Raw genomic sequence first — 19510 nt, forward strand, 5'->3', positions numbered from 1 at the left:
GGGCCAGGCCCCCTTTTTTAATCATGAGTACCATCGACCGCGGGTCCTTCCTCCGGACGTGAACGCATCAACGACCGCCGTTTAATCCGGTAATCGCTCGCATCCCGTCCGTTCGCGGATTGCGCGCGCGCGCGCGCTCCTAACATCGCGTAGAGATAAAAAGCGGCGGTGGCGGCGGCGGCCGCTGCTGCTGCTGCTGCTGCTGCCGACAGCCGAGGTGTGCCCGCGCCAAGAGGATCTCTCGGTCTTCCGCACGCGCAAACTCGCGGGACTCGGCGTGAGAACCTAACCCGTGGGACTCATCGGCGGGAGGAGGCTCCCGTAGGCACCGGTCACCGCGACCCCTCGGGGGGGGAGGCTCCGTTGTCCCCTGGATCTCTCGTCTACCTGTGCTCCGAAAACGGAAACGGGCGATCCCTCCTCCCTCCCTGGCGGGGGACCCTCCCACCCAGCGAATGACACATCTCGGTGGAACGAACCGAAATCGCAAATCGTAAATAATGGCCGTATTTGACGAATTAGAGATAGATCCCATACATGTATATCTGCCGTATCGCGATGTTTCACAGATTTCTCTCTCTCTCTCTCTCTCTCCCCTCCCCCTCTCTCTCTATCCATCCATCCATCTGAAATTACATTTTTGTCCTTCTTTGCAGGAGGATAGCAAGAATGTCTGTGCCACCTCCGCCACCGCCTCCGCAGGCCGGTGCTTCCGCTGGCCCGCCAGTGGGCGATAACAGGGGCCTGTTGCTGCAGTCCATAAGGGCGGGCAAAACTCTGAAAAAGACTGTTACCGTGGATAAGAGCACGCCTGCTGTCGCCGGTAAATTATCAGACTGAAACTCCACGTCTGTGTGGAATAGCAATAATGTGTAGAAGCATCATTTGTTTTGCAGGGAGAGTAAAAGGCGACTCGACGAGCTCTTCGTTAAGCAATAGCGGTAGTAGAACTAATAGTTGGAGTGCAATGAGCAGCAGCAGCAGCAGCAGCGGTAGCAACAACAGCAGCAGCAGCGGCAGCAACACCAATTCTAGCAACGGTGGGCCCATGTCGCTAGGCGGTTTGTTCGCCGGTGGTATGCCAAAATTAAAACCTACGGGGCTGAGAGGCAACATGACCGAGAAGGAGGGACAAAGTGTACATAATTCTAGTTTTCTTCACTCGTCACCCGGATCGTCGCACAGCATAAAGCGGGGCCCGCCTCCAGTTCCGCCACCAGCCGCGCAAAAACCGCAGATATTCAGTCAGGTAAAAAAACGGGCTGCTTAACTCGCGACCGTCCCTCGTGCGTACGTACGTTTGTGAAGCTGTTAAATGTTGCGCAGGGGCAAAGTAGCAGCGATTCGACGACGAGCAATCCGGAGGTTACGCCCAGAGGATTGGCGAAATCACCCATCGTGCCTAAAGCAGCGTCGTCTGCCACTCTGCAGAAGCCGTCGCCGCCGCCTAAGAAGCTGAATCTGACGAGTAGCGCGAGCGTGGCAAGGGCGCAGAGCATGCGACTACCGCGATCGCCGCCGGTCCTGGTGCCGTCCACCTTGCACCAGTCGCAGGATTGCCTGAACGAGGCTGCCACGCCGCAGCCTACGAGACCCGCGAATCGAATTCTCAGGCCACCCGTGACGAGACCACCGTCACCGCCCGTCTCGCGGACGATCGTGCCTATGACGAGACCACCGTCACCGCCGGCCTCGCGGTCGCACACGATGCCCGTGACCGCCATGAGGGCGGCGCCGCCGCCGCCGTCAAGGGTCACGGTCACTGCCCCGTGTATACCGCCACCACCGCCGCCGCTTCCACATCGGCCCGCACCCACGCATCAGAGACTGGCACCGCCGCCGCCGCCGCCGCCGACGCCTCCTACCAGGAGTCTGTCGGTGCGCAACGGTGGTGGCCAAACCTCCGTCGACCTCGAGATACGATTCGCCGAGATGTTTCACACCGCGTCGACTTTCCCATCGCCGGAACCCTTCAGGGGCTTCTCCAAGGTTTATAGTAGCAGAAACGGTAAGAGCACCCGGCCAAGCATATTCTTTCACCTGCCGTTATAGAGCACTCGGCGCTTCCAACTAATGATTAAGAGTTTAATATTCTCTTCTTTATTGCGTTACAAGAGTAAGCACACCGCTTCCTACATTATCCGCACACCTCCATTGCGTATTCTTTAATCTTATCCCGAGTACGTGCATGTTGTAATTAAAACTTTATTACATGATCTATCTTTCTTATTTCTATTTCTTTTTCACATTATTTTTCAAGGTTTTTTCCCAACTACTAACTTTTGTCGACGCTGCTTCACTACCTTCAGTGCCTTCCGGCAAAAGTACAAAACACAGAAGATACTAAGACTCAAACCGCTCATATTTCTTTATAACCAGGGGTATATGTATAAATTAAGCTGCATGCTGCCAATTGCACCCATGAATATTCATAATGAAATTTATAAGCTCCGCACGTTGTTCCGTTATTAACGGAAAGTAATGGAATCGTTTGAAAAATTACAGCAGCAAAGCAACAAGCACCAGCTCCACCTCTTCAACCATCATCTACTCCTAACACCCTGCATTCGTTAAATACTTCGTCTGGGAGTAAACAGTGGCAACACAACGCGACCTCTTTGGCTTATTGAAATCTGTGCATACTTAAATCATTGCCTCGTGCATTGATATTGTTTAAAAACTTGTCGATGCTGCCACAATAAAATAACATGTTAAACTAAGTGAGTGTGAAAAGGTGTGAATCGGCCAAGTATAAAAGTTTGAAAGAGAGCGAGATTTTCCGAATTCGCGAACCTAGTTATACAATAAAATGTTTTAGACAATATTTTCTGTACAGTTTATCTTAGGAGAAAGAATATATTTAATATAGATTATACTTACATGTGTATATACATACGTACGTACGTACACGCATGTACGTGTCTATATATATACATATACATGTATATGTAAAAGAATCGTTAGAAACTCTAGGCCTGTTATTATCTAACAAAAACTTTAAAAGAGATTGATGTGGAAGGCCCGTTTATTTTCCTTTTAAAAACAACATACTCATTTAATCTTCTTAATCATTGTATTACATTTTCTTATTTACTTCTGTAAAATCAATAAATATCACGCAAAAATCATTACTTCAGGACACTCTACGATACATTTTTTTACCATTGATAATTATACGTTAGACGTTAACAAAGGCCAAAATATATAAAGATGCAACTTATTTTTCAATACTAATAAACGATTGCACACACATGCACGCACACACACACACCCACATACATACATACATAGCAGCAATTCGTCGACTTAAGAATAATTGTATTAATATTGTATAATAAAAATCTTTATATACAATGCAGAATGGTAACAGCGGTCAATATATTTTCAAATGAAATAGAACATTCTTTTATCTAACAATATCTTTTATTACTTTCTTCTATAATAGAGTAATATTAAATGTGTGTAAATCTTTGTAAATTCTATTTTTATTCTATTGCATATCGACCTGCACAGTCGAACAATTTGTTTAAATGTACAATATACAAGAAATTTTCAAGGAAGATAAATACAATTCGTGATAACAAATTCTTTCTTAGGGCAGGAGTTACACATTGTAGTTATTAAAGAGGAAAACGAGAGAGACGTGTCAAGTTAATAAATAAATTGTATATAATACGTTATTAACAGTCACTAAATTTGTTTCGGAAAAAGTATTTTTTTAAATAAATAAAATACCTTTGGCGATTAAATGCCTGGAAAAAAAAACTTTTGTCGAAATTAAAGGCGATACTTGTTTTATCATGATGCATTACTAATTACTTAGTACAGAACAATGTAAGATGACGATATCACAAATTTGGACAAAATTTAAACTTTTTCATAATTCAAGCTCCTTCTCAATGATCCTGCGATACTCGTCGAAACCTTCTTCGATACAGCGAACTGATCCTTCTCCGCAAACCCACAATTCTGTACAAACCATTTGGATTAAACGTTCATCGTGCGACACCAATATTACACCAGCCTGCAACCATAAAATATTGATTGAATTACACATACACGCACGGCACACAAGACGAGAAATGAAGTATTTCCCAGTTGGGCCTGTAGCGCCCGTCGTAGAAATAGTGACAAACACTCACTTGGCAGTTGTTGAGAGCTTTCCCCAATGCTTCGATCGATTCAATATCGAGATGATTCGTAGGCTCATCGAGCACTAGGAAATTGGGCGTTGCGGCGCACATTAACGCGAACGCTACTCTGGACTTTTGCCCGCCAGAAAGGGAGTTTATGGTTTGCAGAGCCAGATTGCCACTTATGCCAAAACTTCCGAGCATTCGCCTATACTCTTCGATTGGTTTACCTGCCAGAGCAAACCAGAGAGTAATGATTAACAGCTATTTTTCACGAGTCTCGCGATGCCGTGACACCACGTACCGGGAAAATGCGTTTGTAACAACTCGACGGGACAAACACGCATGTCCAGTTGATCAACGTGATGCTGACTAAAGTACCCAAACTTGAGATTTCGATGTACATGCACCGTCCCTCGTGTTGGGCTCAACGCGCCTGTGATAATTTTCAAGAGGGTAGTTTTACCCGCGCCGTTCTCCCCGACGATACAAATGCGCGATTGCAGACTGGCAGTAAGATTCACATTGCTCAATACCGTGTCGATTCCGTTGTAACTATACGATACTTCATTGAGCTGCAATATCGGCGGACTCAGTGGTTCAACGTCCGGGAAATTGAGCGTCACTTCGCTTTCCTTTTCCATTGGCTTCAATTCAGGTCTGCCGAATAAGAGAAAAGGTAAATTTCGATGGTAGACGGACGGCCCATAGGACGAAATGACGAGACTTACAATTTCTCCAACATTTTTATCTTGCTTTGTACACTAGACGCGCGATTCGCATTGTATCGGAATCTGTCGATAAATTCCTGCACGTGCGCTCTCTTAGCCTGTTGCGCTTCGTACTCTCGTTGCTGGTTCCTCTCGCGTTCGCCTTTCGTTTTCACAAATTGCTCGTAATTGCCGCGATACGCCTCTATTCTCTGTCCGCGCAAGTACAGAATATCAGTGGGCACCTGTCGGAGAGATGACGATGAGAGATAGACAAGTACAAGATTATTACAACATTTAGATAAATAGTAAGGTGAACTGACCGTGTCCAAAAATTTCCGGTCATGCGACACTACGAGTAAGGTTTTCGGCCACGTTTGCAGATACTTTTCCAGCCACAGTATCGCTTTGATGTCAAGCATATTGGTCGGCTCGTCGAGCAGCAAGAGGTCCGGCTTGGAGAAGAGTGCCCTCGCGAGAGCGAGTCTCATCCGCCAGCCGCCGGAGAAGGCCTTGGTTGACCAGGACTGCCTCTCAATGGAGAATCCGAGTCCCGACAGAATGGCGCTTGCTCTAGCGGGTGCCTTGTCGACCTCGGCTAACTGCATCGCCTCGTATACCCGGGCCAATTCCTCACCCAACACATCCCCCGTCTTGGAGCCGTCCTTCTCTATCGCTGCTTGCAATTTCGCCTCCTGGCTGAGCAACGCGCTCCTTTCTTGATCGCATTCCAGAACGGATTCGAGCGCAGACGTGTCGTCGCCGGCTACCTCCTGCTCCACGTGCAACACTCGCACGTGCGACGGTATTCTCAGCTGCTTGCTAAAATCGGGATTTGGTAATTGTGAGATTGACGTTAATTGCAACGATTGAAACAACCAGCCGGATATTACCTCGATATCATTCGAAGCAAGGTAGTTTTGCCGAGTCCGTTTCTACCTATCAGACCGTATCGCCTGCCAAATGCAAGCGTCAAGTCAGCACCGTGCAATAATACTCTATCGCCGTAAGCGACATCAAAGTTCTCTATCCTGATATCCTGAGTTTTGTTCACCCCACCTTTCGTCTCCATTCGACTATCTTTCTTACTGGTCATTTGACTGGCGCTGGCCGCGCTTTCAGCCGCGTGATTGGCAGTGTTGATACGGGAAGCCGATCCCAGCTCGTTTACAATTCGTTTTTCCTGCTTCTGTTGCAACTTGGCCTCGGCCTTCTCCAGCTTCTTGGCATCTACTTTCTGTCGACGCGTTAACAAATCTACGTGAGTAAGGCAAATCGGAAGCAACTAAGCGGTTGAGACTAAACGAGTACAACTATACATCACCATCGCGTCGTCCCTAGTCGTAACCCATATACTCTTAATCTGCTCGACTTGCGCCTCCAAGGTAGCGGCTAGCGAGCCTAGATGCACCGGGGCATTTAATACTTTGTTAACGCCGTTTCTTCTCCTGTCCATGTCGTCGTCGTCGTTGGAACTACCTTTCAATATTTCCAACAGTCTCACGCATATTTGCCTGCATACAGAGAACCAATTAAGTATGGGCGATGAGATGTTGCTTTCGCCGCTAATTCGACAATTGTAATAGACGAGTGAGAGGACATTTACAGACCTAACCTCGTTTTCTGATTTGTCCGCCACCTCGTGCAACACCTGTCCGATCGCCTCGTACACCTCGTCGCCGTCCTCGAAGTCATCCTTGGAGCTGTCGAGGATACCTGCGTGCGAAAGGGTGCGCGCTCAAAAGCGGAGTTGGTCGACGATCGCGGTATCCCGTACCGTTGTCACCTACCTTGCACGTATTCATAGAGATCGTCGTCTATCGTCGGGAACTGGCTGCGGATGTACTCGCCACAGTTGGCCATGATAGTTGGGTCGCTTCTAGGGGATCAGCTCGAGAGAAAAAAAAGAGGGAAAGATCCGAGATCAGGGAGAGCCACGCTGACGTGCAGGTACCCGCTTGCCGCTCACCACTTGACAGACACTCTGCACTCTGCACTCTGCCGAGCCAGCCGAGCCAGCCGAGCTGCGCGAACACATGTTCGCCGCCATCTTGTCAGAGTGTCAAGCGACCGAAGGCGACCGAAGCGACGACGATCGCGCGGTGGTGGCTGGTGGCGGCTCCGCGGCTGGTGGCGGCCGCCATCTTGGAGCTGTCAAACGCGAGCCTCCTGCTGACGATGCGCGACTGCGAGCCCTCGGCGGAGTCGGCTGTCGGAGTCGCGTCCTCGCGTCCTCGCGTCGTCCGGGCTCTGGCGTTCCGTACTAGACGCGCGACCTTCCAAATCGCCGATTTAGGTTAACCGCGTAGTAGAAGCCGTGCGGGGCCGTGTGCGTCGTCATCATCGACGCACGATTCTGCGCGAGGTTTTCTGCAAAAAGTCTGCCCGCTAGGTTGATCTCGCTGTAAATAACTGCCGACGACGGAATCGGGCGAGCTGCCTCCATGCACCTTCGCTGAGACCACGCAGCGACGGGAGGGGTGGGGGGCGAGGAGCGAGGACGAAGGAGACAAGTCGACGGGGCGCGAACGCCCCGCTAGGAAGAGACGCCCTGGCGGAGTCGAATGTCGAGGGATTGCGGCGCGCGGACATGGACGAGCACGAGATACGTGTCCTCCCGCCCTTCTCGGCCGCCAACAGCAACAGCAACAGCAGTAAGGAACGCGCCAGGAAGAAGCTCTGGCGCAGCGCGGTAGAGATAGTGGCGAGCGACGACGAGGAATCGGACGCGGACGAGCACGAGTGCGGCTTCTTCTCGGCTAAGCGGCACTGCACCCAGCTCTCCAAGACCAACGAGGCTCGTCCAGACGCCGCGGTAAATATCACGTTACGTTCCTTAGCTAATTGCTCCTCGCTCGTTGATGATTAGAGAGATTATTATTGCCCTAGGAACAGGAGACGAGCGCTAATGCCGAGACTCCGGCCAGCAACGTGGAAAATATCGATTACGACGAAATTATATACCAAATACAGATCGAGGAGAAACTCAAGTTGTGGCAAGCTTTCCAAGAGGAGGAGGGATCTATGGATAACAGCATTAACGAAGTGTTGGCTTACTATAGAATGATGCATCCGCCCGATCCTCTGGAGGAAGACTCGGTCGGTTCCAGGTTCCATTTGTCCTACAGAGGACATGGAAACGACATGGAGGACACGGCGGTAACGATGGCGATCCGCAATCACGGCTTAGTCCAGTCGGCCGAGCTCGCTCTTCAGCCTCACTATTGTAAATGCATAGGTGTCGATTGTTCCTTTTCATCCAAATGTATGTACGAACTCGAAGACTTCCCTTACGGGGCGGTCTACAGCAATGTGGAAACGGGCAGATGCAATACGTTGGATGCAGATAAAGTATACGAGTGCGATCAACCGGAAGACTTCCTCGAGCGCGCCGTCGGGGAAGCGATCAAGAAGAAAGGTCTAAGCGCTCTGAGTGTTGATTACGGTTGATCCAACGCTTCGTCTACGCTCGCTCTAATTCCCTTATTCCTCTGCTCTGTAAACCTCTGTAAACCACCACTACGTTTTATACTTGATTTCGGTCATACGACAGTTGTAATACGTTATTACTCTGCGAGCGATCATGTCTTGAGACATTTATATACACATACATATATACATTCCGATCTAACGACTCGCTTACAAGACAACTTCAACTTTATTTTATCAAGTAATGTTAAGTAACGTCCAAGTTACTATAGCGACTTTCCCTTTCGTTGTAGCGATTATCCTTTCAATAGCCAGCCATATAGTATTAATATTGCGTTAATTGTGCCTCCATACAGATAAACGTATGTATGGAGATATAATTATATATATATATATAATATATATATACGTTAAATCAAACTAGCCTTGTAAACCACATACATATACTTGAAAAGTATAAGCAGCTATTTTGATTATAGTATAAAATTTGTTTTAATTAGAAACGTGTACGTTTCCTCTTCTTTGCAGTTGTCAAATTTGTGACTCGCTTCTCCCTCTGTACTATAATATTAATTATAACATATATGAAGCCTACGCATCTTTTTATTAAACACGACGTAATTGCAAGACGAACAGAGGAGAAACGAAAGAGAAGTATCTTGTTTGCGAGAAACAAGCTTCACTCCTCGGAAATTTAGGTTCAAATTACGCGCGGTTTTATCGATGGAATGTAACGTGACGCGATTGGCTACGTAAACGAATTGCCGGGTGTGCCAAATAACTTTCTTTAGCCAATCGCAGGGTACTGGGGTTATTATCTCGTCGCGTATTGGCAGCAATGCGACGTTGATCCGACGCGAAAGTCAACAGGTTTACTACCTGATAAAAAAGAAGAATGGATTGCAAACTCGGATGTTAAACGACCGACTGGATATTGTAGGTTTACGCATTGTTTCGATTAATTAATAAGAGCGAGCTATGGCTAATTCGTCCTTCTCGTCGTCCATGCAATCCCACAGCGAGCTGCTCACGGAGGAGCAGGAAACGGCAGTTTACAAGAGCATAAAGATGGTCGGGTTAAGCGAGACTTTTCAACGTGGTGGAGAGTACGTTGACGCGCGAATCCGTGCCTCTTGCTCAAGAGAAACATTTTCAATCTGTTGCAGAATCTGCAAGAAATTCAGAGAGCTACGCACGACATTAATCTCAAATTCAAAAGTATACAGGAAGAGATGCGTATCACGGCCGCTCTGGTGAAGGCGATCGAGTCAAAAACTCCAGCTACTAATCAGGATTGACACGCTCGCCAAGAGCAAAGGAGTGTGTCTCGGTAATGAGAAAAAATGTCACTCGTCAATTTCGCAATTTCTACTACGAGGACGTAACGAGGACGATATCAAACCGAAGCCTATGTAATGATATTTATGTTAGCATTCATGGATTTTCATTATTGTGTCGCACAAATACAATATCTGTGATAAAAATCATTTCTTCATACAAAAGATGGCTTGTCATAATATTCATGTAAAAATTTATTAATCAATCTTACACAAGTATAGTAATATTAAAATTCGCAACTTTTATATTACTTTTTTTATAAAATTAACTTACAAAATGAATCTTTGAAAATAATTTTTGCACTAAACATGGAATAAAAGTTAATTTTTATTCTTTTTCAACTTGTTCCTACGTGAGACTAGAACGAACGGAGATAGAAACAACTATTTTAAGGTCACTCGTTATTTTCAACAATTAAGAATTTGTGAATTTGTAACGTAAATTTTTACCAACTCCATTACTTCCTATTCGTACCGTGCGTATGCACGTTACAGCTTAATGTCTCTTCCAAGATCCTTTCTATTGAATATGGCCTTGTACATTCCATGTATCGATGTAACTGTTGTGCATGGTCAATCGTGCGACACTTGGCACACTTGCGAAAACAAAGATGGGAATAGTCTCTTTAATACAGGTGGCGCGAATAAAAAACATCTTGCGGAACGGGTTGAGTCGCAGAACACGCCTTGTTCCTTGTTTAAGCACGTTATTTGCTGCATTTATATCCATCTTCATATCTTGTATCCTATAACTACAGTTGCTAAAAGTTTCAGTTGACAATGTTGCGCCTTCTCGTACTATTGGCCCTTCCTTTCTGGCTCGGGTAAGAAACATGTTTATCTCTCTTTTTTTCTCTGTCTCCTGCGCTATAAAGATTCCCCATTGTGATTCAACCATTTTCTTCCTCGTTCAATAAAATTGAACATTTTTGAAAATTTCACAACTGCAACTTCGATATCGCGGCTATAAGATGGCTTGCTTACTATTATTATACTATGTTAATACTTGTAATTCTAAAGATAATTACTTGTATCATTATGTATCATATCGTATTATTTCATCGATATTTTACTATCAATAAATTGAGAATGTGTTACAAGCGCGATTATATCCCTGCGTTTTTAATTTAACAAAGCAAAATCGCAATGACAGATGTAAAATTTTTTTACAAATCACCTTCCTGAGTAAGTTCCGAGAAATATTAATTATCAATATTTCCTCACGTAAAAAAAACCCTAAAGATAAAATCTCTATAAATTATAATTAAATAAGACTCATTGTAACTCTGAATAACTTGGCTGCGATATATTCATTATTACTGTCGCACTGCTTGTTACATAATGAATTTATGCGCACGATATTGTGTTCGCGATATGTTCACATTCTCTAGATAAGAGCTGTATCGCACGAAATTGTAAGTCTCCTGATAATATCCGAGCAATATACAATCCTACGTAGCAACACGTATTTTATCGCTTCACCAATAAGCATTCGAGTATTATGAGCCTCAGCCTCGCTATAATTTCATATGATTCAAAACCATTTTGAACTCTTGACGTTTAGCAACGCGTTTTTTTAGCTCGCCTTACCTCGTACCGGTTAGCAATATACATTTTGCGTTTTACATCTGCGCATCGAAGACATCGGCGAACGAGATCATTGCGATTATTGGTTTTAAAAAGAGGCATCCCTTACATCTGTATTGAGAGCGTTTCATAGAAACTTGTTATTAATTCCAATCTTTATTCAGAACGAGCATGGCTGCAACGATTACGGCTACAACATGGGGTTCTGTGAACGGCCAGCAGATCCAAAAATTCACGCTGAGAAACAGAGCTAGTCAAGAGGTCGATGTGATAACGTATGGGGCGACAGTGACTGCCATTAGAACGCCGGATAAGGAAGGGAACATAGCGGACGTTGTGCTTGGCTTTGACAATATTGAAGGTAGTTCCAACTCGAGATTACTCGCTTATATGGAAAAAAAGAAAAAAAAGAGTATTATTCTCAAGTCCCATCGCTTCGACTGAGAAAGAGAAAGCTAAATAAAATATTTATTCATCATATTTTAGGCTATACATCAGCGAGTAATCCGTATTTTGGTGCCACCATCGGACGAGTCGCAAATCGCATCGGCAAAGCAACTTTTGTCTTGGACGGTCAACGTTACAATGTGTCGAAGAACATAGGTGAGGACAGCCTCCACGGTGGTACTCGCGGTTGGAGCTTCAAAGTGTGGGACGCAATAATTGATTGCGATCGCGTGGTGATGACCTTGGTCAGTCCAGACGGTGACGAGGGCTATCCGGGATCGGTAACGACGACAGTCAGCTTTCAACTCAGCGACGATGGAGAATTGCGCATGGAGATGAAAGCCAAATCCGTAAAGGCGACGCCGATTAATTTGACCAATCACGGTTACTTCAATCTCGCTGGGCACGTACGTATATTGTCCCACTCGCCGAGAAAGATAGAAAGAGTATCTTCTAATCTAACGCAATCTGTACTCTGTGTTCTGCATCAAATATTGAAAGAAGAAACAAGTTAGACAAACGCATTTACGGTTGCGCTTGTTGGAATTCACATAGAAAACCTGATAGATTTTACGACTAATAGATCGACCAGAATGACAAACTATTGTGAATAATTATATGTAATTTTTTGTAGGCTACAAATGCGGCAGAACTGTATAAACACGTGTTCATACTGAACGCTGATCGTTGGACCGTCACGGACTCCGGGAGTATTCCTACCGGCGAGATCAGGTCGGTTGAGAACAGCATAATGGATCTCAGGAAACCGACAATCCTCGGCGATGTCATCGACAAAGTACCGGGCGGCGGTTACGACTACAACTTTTGCTTGCCAGAGCCGCACGACCACAGGAAAAGGAATTTCGTCGGCAAAGTAGTGCATCCGGCCTCGGGACGTCGCTTGGAGGTGTACTCGAATCAACCGGGCGTTCAACTTTACACCACCAACTCTGTACCCGAATCCGGTATTGTGGGCAAAAACGGAGCGCGGTACTCGAGACATGCCGCTTTCTGCTTGGAAACGCAAAATTATCCTGACGCTGTGAACCATAGAAACTTTCCCAACAGCGTATTACGACCAGGCGATATATACAATCACATTGTAGTGTACAAATTTGGAGTGGAAAATTAATTTCCACCTTCTGCTACATACTTTTTGAAAAGATGAGGCAAATATTCAATAATAAGAAAATCTTGTATCGTTGAGCTTTGGCAATTATGATTGTACAAAAAGAAACTGACAAACGTCTGTAACTATATTATCAAACCTTACAATATCTGCTAACAATTTATTCAGACTTTGTAAACGTTGCAATTATTATTCTCCATATTGGAATTAGCCGTAGATTGTACACCTAGCTAGATAACGATGGCGAAAGATTCACTTCTAAAGGGTTGTGTTTCTTAGTAGCTGAAGAATCTATATTTTCCAGTAGCCTCTCCTGTCGTTGCTGCGTGATAGACTTAGTTGGCGGTGTGTAACGGTCCGATATCCATCCCTCTACATTATATCCAATGAATCCAATAACACCCACGACAGGAAACATAATATATTTCCCAAACCTGCCCATGGATCTCACTATTAAGGGCCACATGCTTTATAAGCAGGAAACTGAAATAGAAGCAAAGTCACTCTCATTCTTTTCGACAGTTTTAACGTCAATCACATACATGTTCAAAGAAGAAATCTTCAAATTTTCAACTGTAAATGTACTTACAATTTCTGTTTTTTTTTAATGAAGGATTTTTTATTGATTCCTGAACAAGACACTTTTAACCTCACTTTTGGGTTATGTAGCGCAATTTAGTTAAAATCACGTGAGCATTTTTTAAACAGTTGCCCGCGTGCCCGGCTAACTTCACATAGAGGTATTTGAAACGTGTAGGTTGGCGACATTGTGACGCTGTGCAACACTGCAAGCACAAGCTTGCCGCCTTCCGCTTTCCAGCTCGAAACGATCGGAGTACAGTTTCGCTCGTTACGATTAATTACAATTAATTTGCCTTCGACAATGACTGCGACGAACGTTGAAGACGATCCGTACGCAGATGTTGTGAGGGGCGCCCTGAAATTGAAGAACGAGAAAACAGCGAGCAAAAAGTAAGTATCCATTTCAGATATTTCTGCTCGAGTGAGGTTAGATTCGTTACTTTCGTTAAATAACTGCGCCGATCGCTATCGTAAACTTGTAGAAATTTCGCTCGCCCTCGCGACGTAATACAATTAATGTTGCTTCGAATGCACATCGCTTAGATATTTATTCCGCTCCGTTTACTTATCGCACGTGCTCGACACTCCGATTTCGAAAACTACTCCAGCATCTTTCATCAGATATTTTCCCTTTAAACCCTTTAAACGATTGCAACACAACATTATCCCTGTCTTTCATTTTCGGTAATTAAGCGAAACGTAACCCTATTGTGCGATGACAACAAATTGTTTCTGCAGGAAAAAGGACAAACATGGAAAGAAAAAGAAGCTGGTGGAAGTATCGAGGATCCCCGAAGAGGAGAAGATGGAAGTAAAGCCGACAAAGGCGGAATTGACTTTTCAACAAATGCGAGACAAAATGGTAAGCGTATACACAGTATCTGTCTACGATACATGGATTAAGCCTGGAGTAACTAGCAGAAGTAGGAATAAGGAAATAAATCAATTTTATCTCTTACTCCTACTTTAGCTCCCACGTTTACTCGCCATTTTGGTGGAAGCATCCTTACACCAAATGCTTAAGGTTATGGTTCTCTCTTACTCCTTGCGCCAAGCTTACTCATGTATTGTAGACCAGCCTTTAAACGTACATTTCGTACGTACCTATAATAACATTAACAACTTTAACCAGCAATACACGATACTATTTTTCCTACTGGATTGCTTACGAGAACCAATCAAAATTTAGCCCCAAGTCACCCGTTTGAAAACTCTGCATCCTTACTGGATCTCGTAAACAATCCAGTAGGAAAATAGTATCGTGTGCCGTTGGCCTAAGCTACAGAAATTCTTAACGTCTCACTAATTTGCAGCAAACCGAAAGAATCAAGCAAAAAGCTTCCAAGACGCATAAACAACGGGTAGAGGAGTTTAATCGACACCTGGACAGCTTGACGGAACACTTTGACATCCCTAAAGTCAGCTGGACGAAATAAACTGCGACAAATTTACTTATATATGTATATATTTCAAATATAAATAGTCTTATTGTTAGTTTAGTCTAAGAGTACGAACACTTTATATGTAGTCATGGCATTATTTTCATCCTTACTCTCAAGTGATTTTTTATATTGTTTCTTTGTACATTCTTCTGTTCTTTTTTTTAATAAAGAATAAAAAAGATTAGTCTAAATGTTTCAAGTTTTAAAAGACGAGATAATACCTGCATCCATATAACTTTGATGTAATTACTTAAGGTTAGATTAATTCTCTATTATACTCTGTAAATGTTGTATCATAAATATAAAAATTATTAATCTAAAATGTTGTAAAAATTTATTTATACATAATAAAATATCTTTAATGTCGTACATTAGTAGAATTTTTGAGTGCATTCTACCTCGTTCTTGTTATACATGATTAAAACATTTACATAAATATATCTGAATTTTTTGTATACTTAATTTGAAAATATACTTTTGTATGTCAGACGGTAGATATTTAAAATGGAAATAAACATAACAAAATAGTTACAAAAATTTTGTCTAGAATTAAAACTGTACCGTAAATGTTGAGATTCACGTGCATACGTAATGACAAGTGCGTCAAGTAAAATGCATTCATTTTATGTAAGAAATTTTTCGTAATTCGTGGACGGACCTTCGGTATATCGAGATACCTTATGCCCGTTCTACACCTAGGGATGCCTACTTGTGACTCATTCGAGTGAATAGATAAATGGACAAAGATCGTCGTATTGAGACTGTATGGACTCGGGTGCCATTTCTACATAAGAAGAGGGTTAAAAATCATATAAAAATCATATCTAACATGATAGTCGTACTAAAATGCCCGTGTAAACTTTTCCACTCGGATGAGCCACAAGTAGGATCATCCCTAGGTGTAGAACAGGTATAACATTATGCACTGTCTACTTACGAAAAATTAAAGGCTTATTTTCTATTGCTGCACTCGTGAACTAGCGCAGTAAGCTAGAATGAGAAAGAATATACTCTAACTTATTGCACTAGTTGACCAGTGCAGCAACAGAAAAGAAGCCTCAAGTGTAAATAAAGTTGAAGGCACGTAATCACACAGTTACTACATGGACGGGAACGTACGTATGTGTACGATGCTAGCACGATGCAAGCCGTTGCGAGAATGGCTCACGAGCACTAAACATATTTCTTATCTCGAATCTTTATCGCAACATCGCGAGAGAATTAATGGACGGTTTGACTTTTGTGCAAAGGATCATTTACGCGCCTTTAAAATAAAGTAAGTATTGCTACCACTGGTATTGCGACCATGAACGAAAAGTGGCTGTTTACATTGCCACCGTTACCAAAATGGAAAACTTTGACAAAGTTCTCCGTTTGACTCCAAGGATCGCTCCCGTCGTCAAAGTACATTGGACATCGATCGCGTTCTCGCTCGTATTCCTGTCAAACATACCGGTGAGTGTAGTTTGATTTAGAATTGCTTAATTTATACGCCATACGCGAAAGAACATTCCTCTCCTCACCTGTAACTCTAACGCAACTGCTGCGCCCTCCGTGTAATTTTGACTCGTCACGTCTTGTTTGAGTTCGCAAAATGGACCGATGGCCTGAGACAGGAGCACTCTATTCAAATCGGCCCTCTGATATACCCAGCAACGATACTTGCTGAAAGGATCCAATTCGTCGTACGTTATTAGGTAAGACTTTAAATTTTCCTTCCAAAATCCAATACATTTCATTACGTAATCAGGATCGCCTGTAAAAATAGTCCACCATCGTCAATAGAACTGTATAAACGTGATACACAAAATGTAAGTGGGACTCACTGTAGATGTCAACCGGTTTCCCCAAATGATCCACAGATAAGCAATACGTTTCGTCGATGGCGATCTCCTTCTGATCGGTAGTGCAGACCGAAAGATCGGAAATATTCTGTTTGCAATAAATGTTTGGTCGTGGAGACTTAGTGACGCCGCCCAGAATCCTAGTCTCAAACAGGACGTCACCTTTCTGGTGGAACATATATTTACCGGCTATCGGGCAGCGTACCGGAACGGGGTTTTTCGCTGATAAAATTAACACGTAATCAGTAATGTAAGGCAACGCAACCGACATACCGTCGTCGAAAATCAAGCTTTTTATAAGGTGTCATTACCTAAAAACAGATCATATTTCCACGCCTCCCTGTTGGAAAACTGGACCCAAGAACACACTGTATGGAAATTGTCTTTTATCACAGCCACTCCACGTCTGTATCGGATAATATTGTGATGTCGTCGCACGAAATCGAAACAAACGTAATCCTTTTGGCTGCAAATGCATTTCAATTAACGCACAAACACAAAGCGGTTGGTTTAATTATGCAAACGTACCACCCATCAACGGTCAGTCGCGCCATCATGACCCTCGAATCTCTTTGTTCGCGACAAACGTAAACCGTTCGCCGATATCGTCCCTCATCCGGATACCAGGTCTCGATGATGTGCGTCTCGTTAATGAAGATGTCCGCGTCAATGTTAGCGGTGTTTATCCAATTACCGGACATGTCCCCGGGCAATCGGCAACCAGGCTCGACTACCTCGGTTTTAACCGGCGTGATACGTAAACGTTCGGGGCTCTGTTCCACAGTATTAAGAGTATTACATTCCGCGGTGATCGAAACACCGATGTACAAGTCGTCGTCGCGATTCTTTAAGAAGCACCTGTACTTCTCATCCTTACGTGACTCCTTCGTATTTGCTACCGCAAAGAAGTGATTCTTATCGACGAACCAATCGCCCAAGCAGCTGTATTCTACCACTGGAAACAAGGTACTATCTGTATCTTTCGTCATAACATCAACACTTATTACAGAGATATTTCACAAGTTACATATTTCATCTAGAGAAACAAAAGAGTCTCATTACATCCGTCGAAGGTTTGCTCCATTCCGGGACATTTTTTGTAAGTAATGTTAAATTTTTGATTGGTTATGAGAAACTGCGTTCCCGCAGTCTGACAAGATTTTATTTGTGCATCCGGATGATTGCATTCCCCTCGAAATCTAAAGCGATTCTGTAAGAATAGTAACGATACGTTTTCAGCATATAATTTATGTAGATTAAGTACAACTATGCGAGAGTTTCTCTTGTCTCTTACTTGATAAGTAAAATGCCAAACTCCTTCCAGGGAAGATCTGCAATTCACAGGTACATAATTTTCAGCGAATAATGTTATCAAGTGCTGGTTTGCATTTAAACCTTTACAGGCGTTACCCACAGTGGGCTCTACCCCATTGGCCAAGTTTACACAAGTCACTGCAACAAAATACTACAATTGCTAGACGTAATAGTGGCTTACATATCTTTTGCGTTGATACTGCATGGCCAATTTTTTCATTATGGACATTAACAAACACAGACCAACTTGTCACTTGCCTTCGAGCTTTTCCAAGACGTTTACCGTCCTGACAAGCAGTTTCACACAATGATAACAGCTGTTGTAATCAGTAGAATCTCGAAATACAAATGTGTAATTCACATGATATTCCTCTAACATGTTTACGCATGTACCACGTCCAGTCATACTGATGGCATTTATTTCGGTCAAGGTACTTCTACCGTTTTCCCACGAGAACCAAGTATTCCTAATAACCGATGGAATTTGGCAACCACTCTGACCTGCAACTGCCAGATAATATCTCGTTGGCATCAATTCATGCAATTATATTCCGATAATGTTAAATAACATTTCATCGTAATTAAATACACAGCTCTTCTGTAAGAAATATATTCTGTAAAAATGCCCTGTAACGTTGCATCTCTCTATGAGCTATGTAGCACTACAGAGCAAGAGAACGGAAAGATGAAATGGTTAAAATGCTAAAGAGCTTCGTACGGTATATAGGGCTAAATTTCAAATGTATTGAGCAAAAGTCGTACGTGATATCGCTCAAACTTATTCAGATTCCTTTCAATATCTTCATCTATAAATGTATGCTTTCAAAATCAGATTATGTAAATATAATACGCCGAGATGTGGATATGAAATTTTGCAACTTTATTAAACGGAAAAGTATCATTTTATTTTATTAGCTCTTTTGTACTTGTATGTACAGCACAACGTTCGACTCCACTTTGCAGAAATTGAAGGAACTTACCATGCCATATGAGGCATGTTACGAAAGGGAATATGGTTAACCAGCGTTCCATCGTGCTATAGCACTTGGAAGGACGCAAATAATATAAAAAATACAACTATTGTGGCAGTGATGATACACGATAAATTTGAGGCAAATCTATACCACACACGCCCAACACTATTAAGCGTAGTTTCGAACTGCCAAGAGGGCAAGAACGGTTATGACGCAGCCCTTAAAGCGTGTTCTCATCAACGGCCGCGTTCAGCAGACACAACTGTTGCGTGAGCGCTCAGTATGGTTCGTTAATACTTTTAGATCCAGCCAATCATATTAAGAAATCATTGAGCGCTCACTCAACAGTTGTGCCCGCATGAGCTGAATATTGAAAAAGTGATTAGGAATTCAGATAGTGCCATCTCTTCGCTTACCATGTTCTCCTGATACTTTTCCAGTTTTCGCGATTCTCGATTTCAAGTTTGAAATTCTTGGAAATTCAGATAGTGCCACCTCTTTGCTGATCATGTTCTCCTGATACTTTTGCAGTTTTCGGGATTCTCGATTTTCGCGATTTGAAGTCTGAAATTCTCGGAATTT

At 43.5% G+C, this 19510-nt stretch overlaps 6 protein-coding genes across 16 annotated transcripts; 4 read left to right on the forward strand and 2 right to left on the reverse strand.

The window, feature by feature from the left end:
- The first annotated feature begins 9 nt into the window (after positions 1–9).
- On the forward strand, positions 10–3354 carry LOC105562607 (WAS/WASL-interacting protein family member 1-like). 2 transcript variants are annotated; one of them, XM_012013585.1, is made up of 5 exons: positions 10–89; positions 657–823; positions 897–1249; positions 1327–2008; positions 2506–3354. In XM_012013585.1, exons 2-5 carry the CDS (start codon positions 670–672, stop codon positions 2628–2630), a joined length of 1314 nt encoding a protein of 437 aa, XP_011868975.1. In that variant the 5' UTR covers positions 10–89; positions 657–669; the 3' UTR covers positions 2631–3354. The 2 variants fall into 2 exon arrangements, with proteins under 2 accessions (XP_011868975.1, XP_011868974.1); XM_012013584.1 differs by lacking the exon at positions 10–89 and adding an exon at positions 186–493.
- Positions 3039–6860, reverse strand: LOC105562606 (ATP-binding cassette sub-family F member 3). Its single transcript, XM_012013583.1, has 9 exons — positions 6634–6860; positions 6454–6559; positions 6168–6357; positions 5737–6080; positions 5167–5665; positions 4865–5088; positions 4438–4793; positions 4143–4363; positions 3039–4024 (listed from the first exon to the last, which is right to left on the reverse strand). Exons 1-9 carry the CDS (start codon positions 6704–6706, stop codon positions 3878–3880), a joined length of 2160 nt encoding a protein of 719 aa, XP_011868973.1. The 5' UTR covers positions 6707–6860; the 3' UTR covers positions 3039–3877.
- A 120-nt stretch (positions 6861–6980) lies between these two features.
- LOC105562608 lies at positions 6981–8866 on the forward strand. 2 transcript variants are annotated; one of them, XM_012013587.1, is made up of 2 exons: positions 6981–7658; positions 7739–8866. In XM_012013587.1, exons 1-2 carry the CDS (start codon positions 7434–7436, stop codon positions 8291–8293), a joined length of 780 nt encoding a protein of 259 aa, XP_011868977.1. In that variant the 5' UTR covers positions 6981–7433; the 3' UTR covers positions 8294–8866. The 2 variants fall into 2 exon arrangements, with proteins under 2 accessions (XP_011868977.1, XP_011868976.1); XM_012013586.1 differs by having other exon boundaries at positions 6982–7658; positions 7733–8866.
- A 234-nt stretch (positions 8867–9100) lies between these two features.
- LOC105562609 (aldose 1-epimerase) lies at positions 9101–12950 on the forward strand. 8 transcript variants are annotated; one of them, XM_012013592.1, is made up of 7 exons: positions 9102–9208; positions 9292–9343; positions 9439–9684; positions 10384–10433; positions 11361–11557; positions 11683–12050; positions 12278–12950. In XM_012013592.1, exons 4-7 carry the CDS (start codon positions 10390–10392, stop codon positions 12773–12775), a joined length of 1107 nt encoding a protein of 368 aa, XP_011868982.1. In that variant the 5' UTR covers positions 9102–9208; positions 9292–9343; positions 9439–9684; positions 10384–10389; the 3' UTR covers positions 12776–12950. The 8 variants fall into 8 exon arrangements, with proteins under 8 accessions (XP_011868979.1, XP_011868978.1, XP_011868980.1 ...); XM_012013589.1 differs by having other exon boundaries at positions 9101–9343; positions 10378–10433; XM_012013588.1 differs by having other exon boundaries at positions 9101–9343.
- Positions 12951–13644: 694 nt separating this feature from the next.
- LOC105562612 (protein FAM32A-like) lies at positions 13645–15118 on the forward strand. The gene is made up of 3 exons (XM_012013599.1): positions 13645–13744; positions 14093–14216; positions 14668–15118. The coding sequence occupies exons 1-3, from the start codon at positions 13656–13658 to the stop codon at positions 14788–14790; spliced, it is 336 nt and encodes a 111-aa protein (XP_011868989.1). The 5' UTR covers positions 13645–13655; the 3' UTR covers positions 14791–15118.
- On the reverse strand, positions 15114–19147 carry LOC105562611. 2 transcript variants are annotated; one of them, XM_012013598.1, is made up of 9 exons: positions 18935–19147; positions 18213–18455; positions 17935–18092; positions 17703–17850; positions 17169–17595; positions 16952–17106; positions 16623–16862; positions 16320–16552; positions 15114–16236 (listed from the first exon to the last, which is right to left on the reverse strand). In XM_012013598.1, exons 1-9 carry the CDS (start codon positions 18984–18986, stop codon positions 16063–16065), a joined length of 1830 nt encoding a protein of 609 aa, XP_011868988.1. In that variant the 5' UTR covers positions 18987–19147; the 3' UTR covers positions 15114–16062. The 2 variants fall into 2 exon arrangements, with proteins under 2 accessions (XP_011868988.1, XP_011868987.1); XM_012013597.1 differs by having other exon boundaries at positions 18213–18461.
- Positions 19148–19510: the final 363 nt, after the last annotated feature.

Source organism: Vollenhovia emeryi, unplaced genomic scaffold (genome assembly GCF_000949405.1).
Source record: "Vollenhovia emeryi isolate VEMERY1.0 unplaced genomic scaffold, V.emery_V1.0 DF939185.1, whole genome shotgun sequence".
Classification (NCBI taxonomy): Eukaryota; Metazoa; Arthropoda; class Insecta; order Hymenoptera; family Formicidae; genus Vollenhovia; species Vollenhovia emeryi.

Bases quoted from the DNA above. Each gene is read 5' to 3' on its own strand.
- LOC105562607 (XM_012013584.1), top strand. From the start codon at position 456: ATGACACATCTCGGTGGAACGAACCGAAATCGCAAATC. The intron at 824-896 runs GTAAATTATCAG...TTTGTTTTGCAG, and splicing joins GAGCACGCCTGCTGTCGCCG to GGAGAGTAAAAGGCGACTCG. The intron at 1,250-1,326 runs GTAAAAAAACGG...AATGTTGCGCAG, and splicing joins AACCGCAGATATTCAGTCAG to GGGCAAAGTAGCAGCGATTC.
- LOC105562606 (XM_012013583.1), bottom strand. From the start codon at position 6,706: ATGGCCAACTGTGGCGAGTACATCCGCAGCCAGTTCCCGACGATAGAC. The intron at 6,560-6,633 runs GTAGGTGACAAC...TTTCGCACGCAG, and splicing joins TCTCTATGAATACGTGCAAG to GTATCCTCGACAGCTCCAAG. The intron at 4,364-4,437 runs GTACGTGGTGTC...TTGCTCTGGCAG, and splicing joins GTTACAAACGCATTTTCCCG to GTAAACCAATCGAAGAGTAT.
- LOC105562608 (XM_012013586.1), top strand. From the start codon at position 7,434: ATGGACGAGCACGAGATACGTGTCCTCCCGCCCTTCTCGGCCGCCAAC. The intron at 7,659-7,732 runs GTAAATATCACG...TTATTGCCCTAG, and splicing joins AGGCTCGTCCAGACGCCGCG to GAACAGGAGACGAGCGCTAA.
- LOC105562609 (XM_012013589.1), top strand. From the start codon at position 10,390: ATGTTGCGCCTTCTCGTACTATTGGCCCTTCCTTTCTGGCTCGG. The intron at 10,434-11,360 runs GTAAGAAACATG...ATCTTTATTCAG, and splicing joins GCCCTTCCTTTCTGGCTCGG to AACGAGCATGGCTGCAACGA. The intron at 11,558-11,682 runs GTAGTTCCAACT...ATCATATTTTAG, and splicing joins TGGCTTTGACAATATTGAAG to GCTATACATCAGCGAGTAAT.
- LOC105562612 (XM_012013599.1), top strand. From the start codon at position 13,656: ATGACTGCGACGAACGTTGAAGACGATCCGTACGCAGATGTTGTGAGG. The intron at 13,745-14,092 runs GTAAGTATCCAT...TTGTTTCTGCAG, and splicing joins GAGAAAACAGCGAGCAAAAA to GAAAAAGGACAAACATGGAA. The intron at 14,217-14,667 runs GTAAGCGTATAC...ACTAATTTGCAG, and splicing joins AACAAATGCGAGACAAAATG to CAAACCGAAAGAATCAAGCA.
- LOC105562611 (XM_012013597.1), bottom strand. From the start codon at position 18,986: ATGGAACGCTGGTTAACCATATTCCCTTTCGTAACATGCCTCATATGG. The intron at 18,093-18,212 runs GCAAGTGACAAG...ATTTTGTTGCAG, and splicing joins CGTCTTGGAAAAGCTCGAAG to TGACTTGTGTAAACTTGGCC. The intron at 16,553-16,622 runs GTGAGTCCCACT...CTATTTTTACAG, and splicing joins GAAACCGGTTGACATCTACA to GCGATCCTGATTACGTAATG.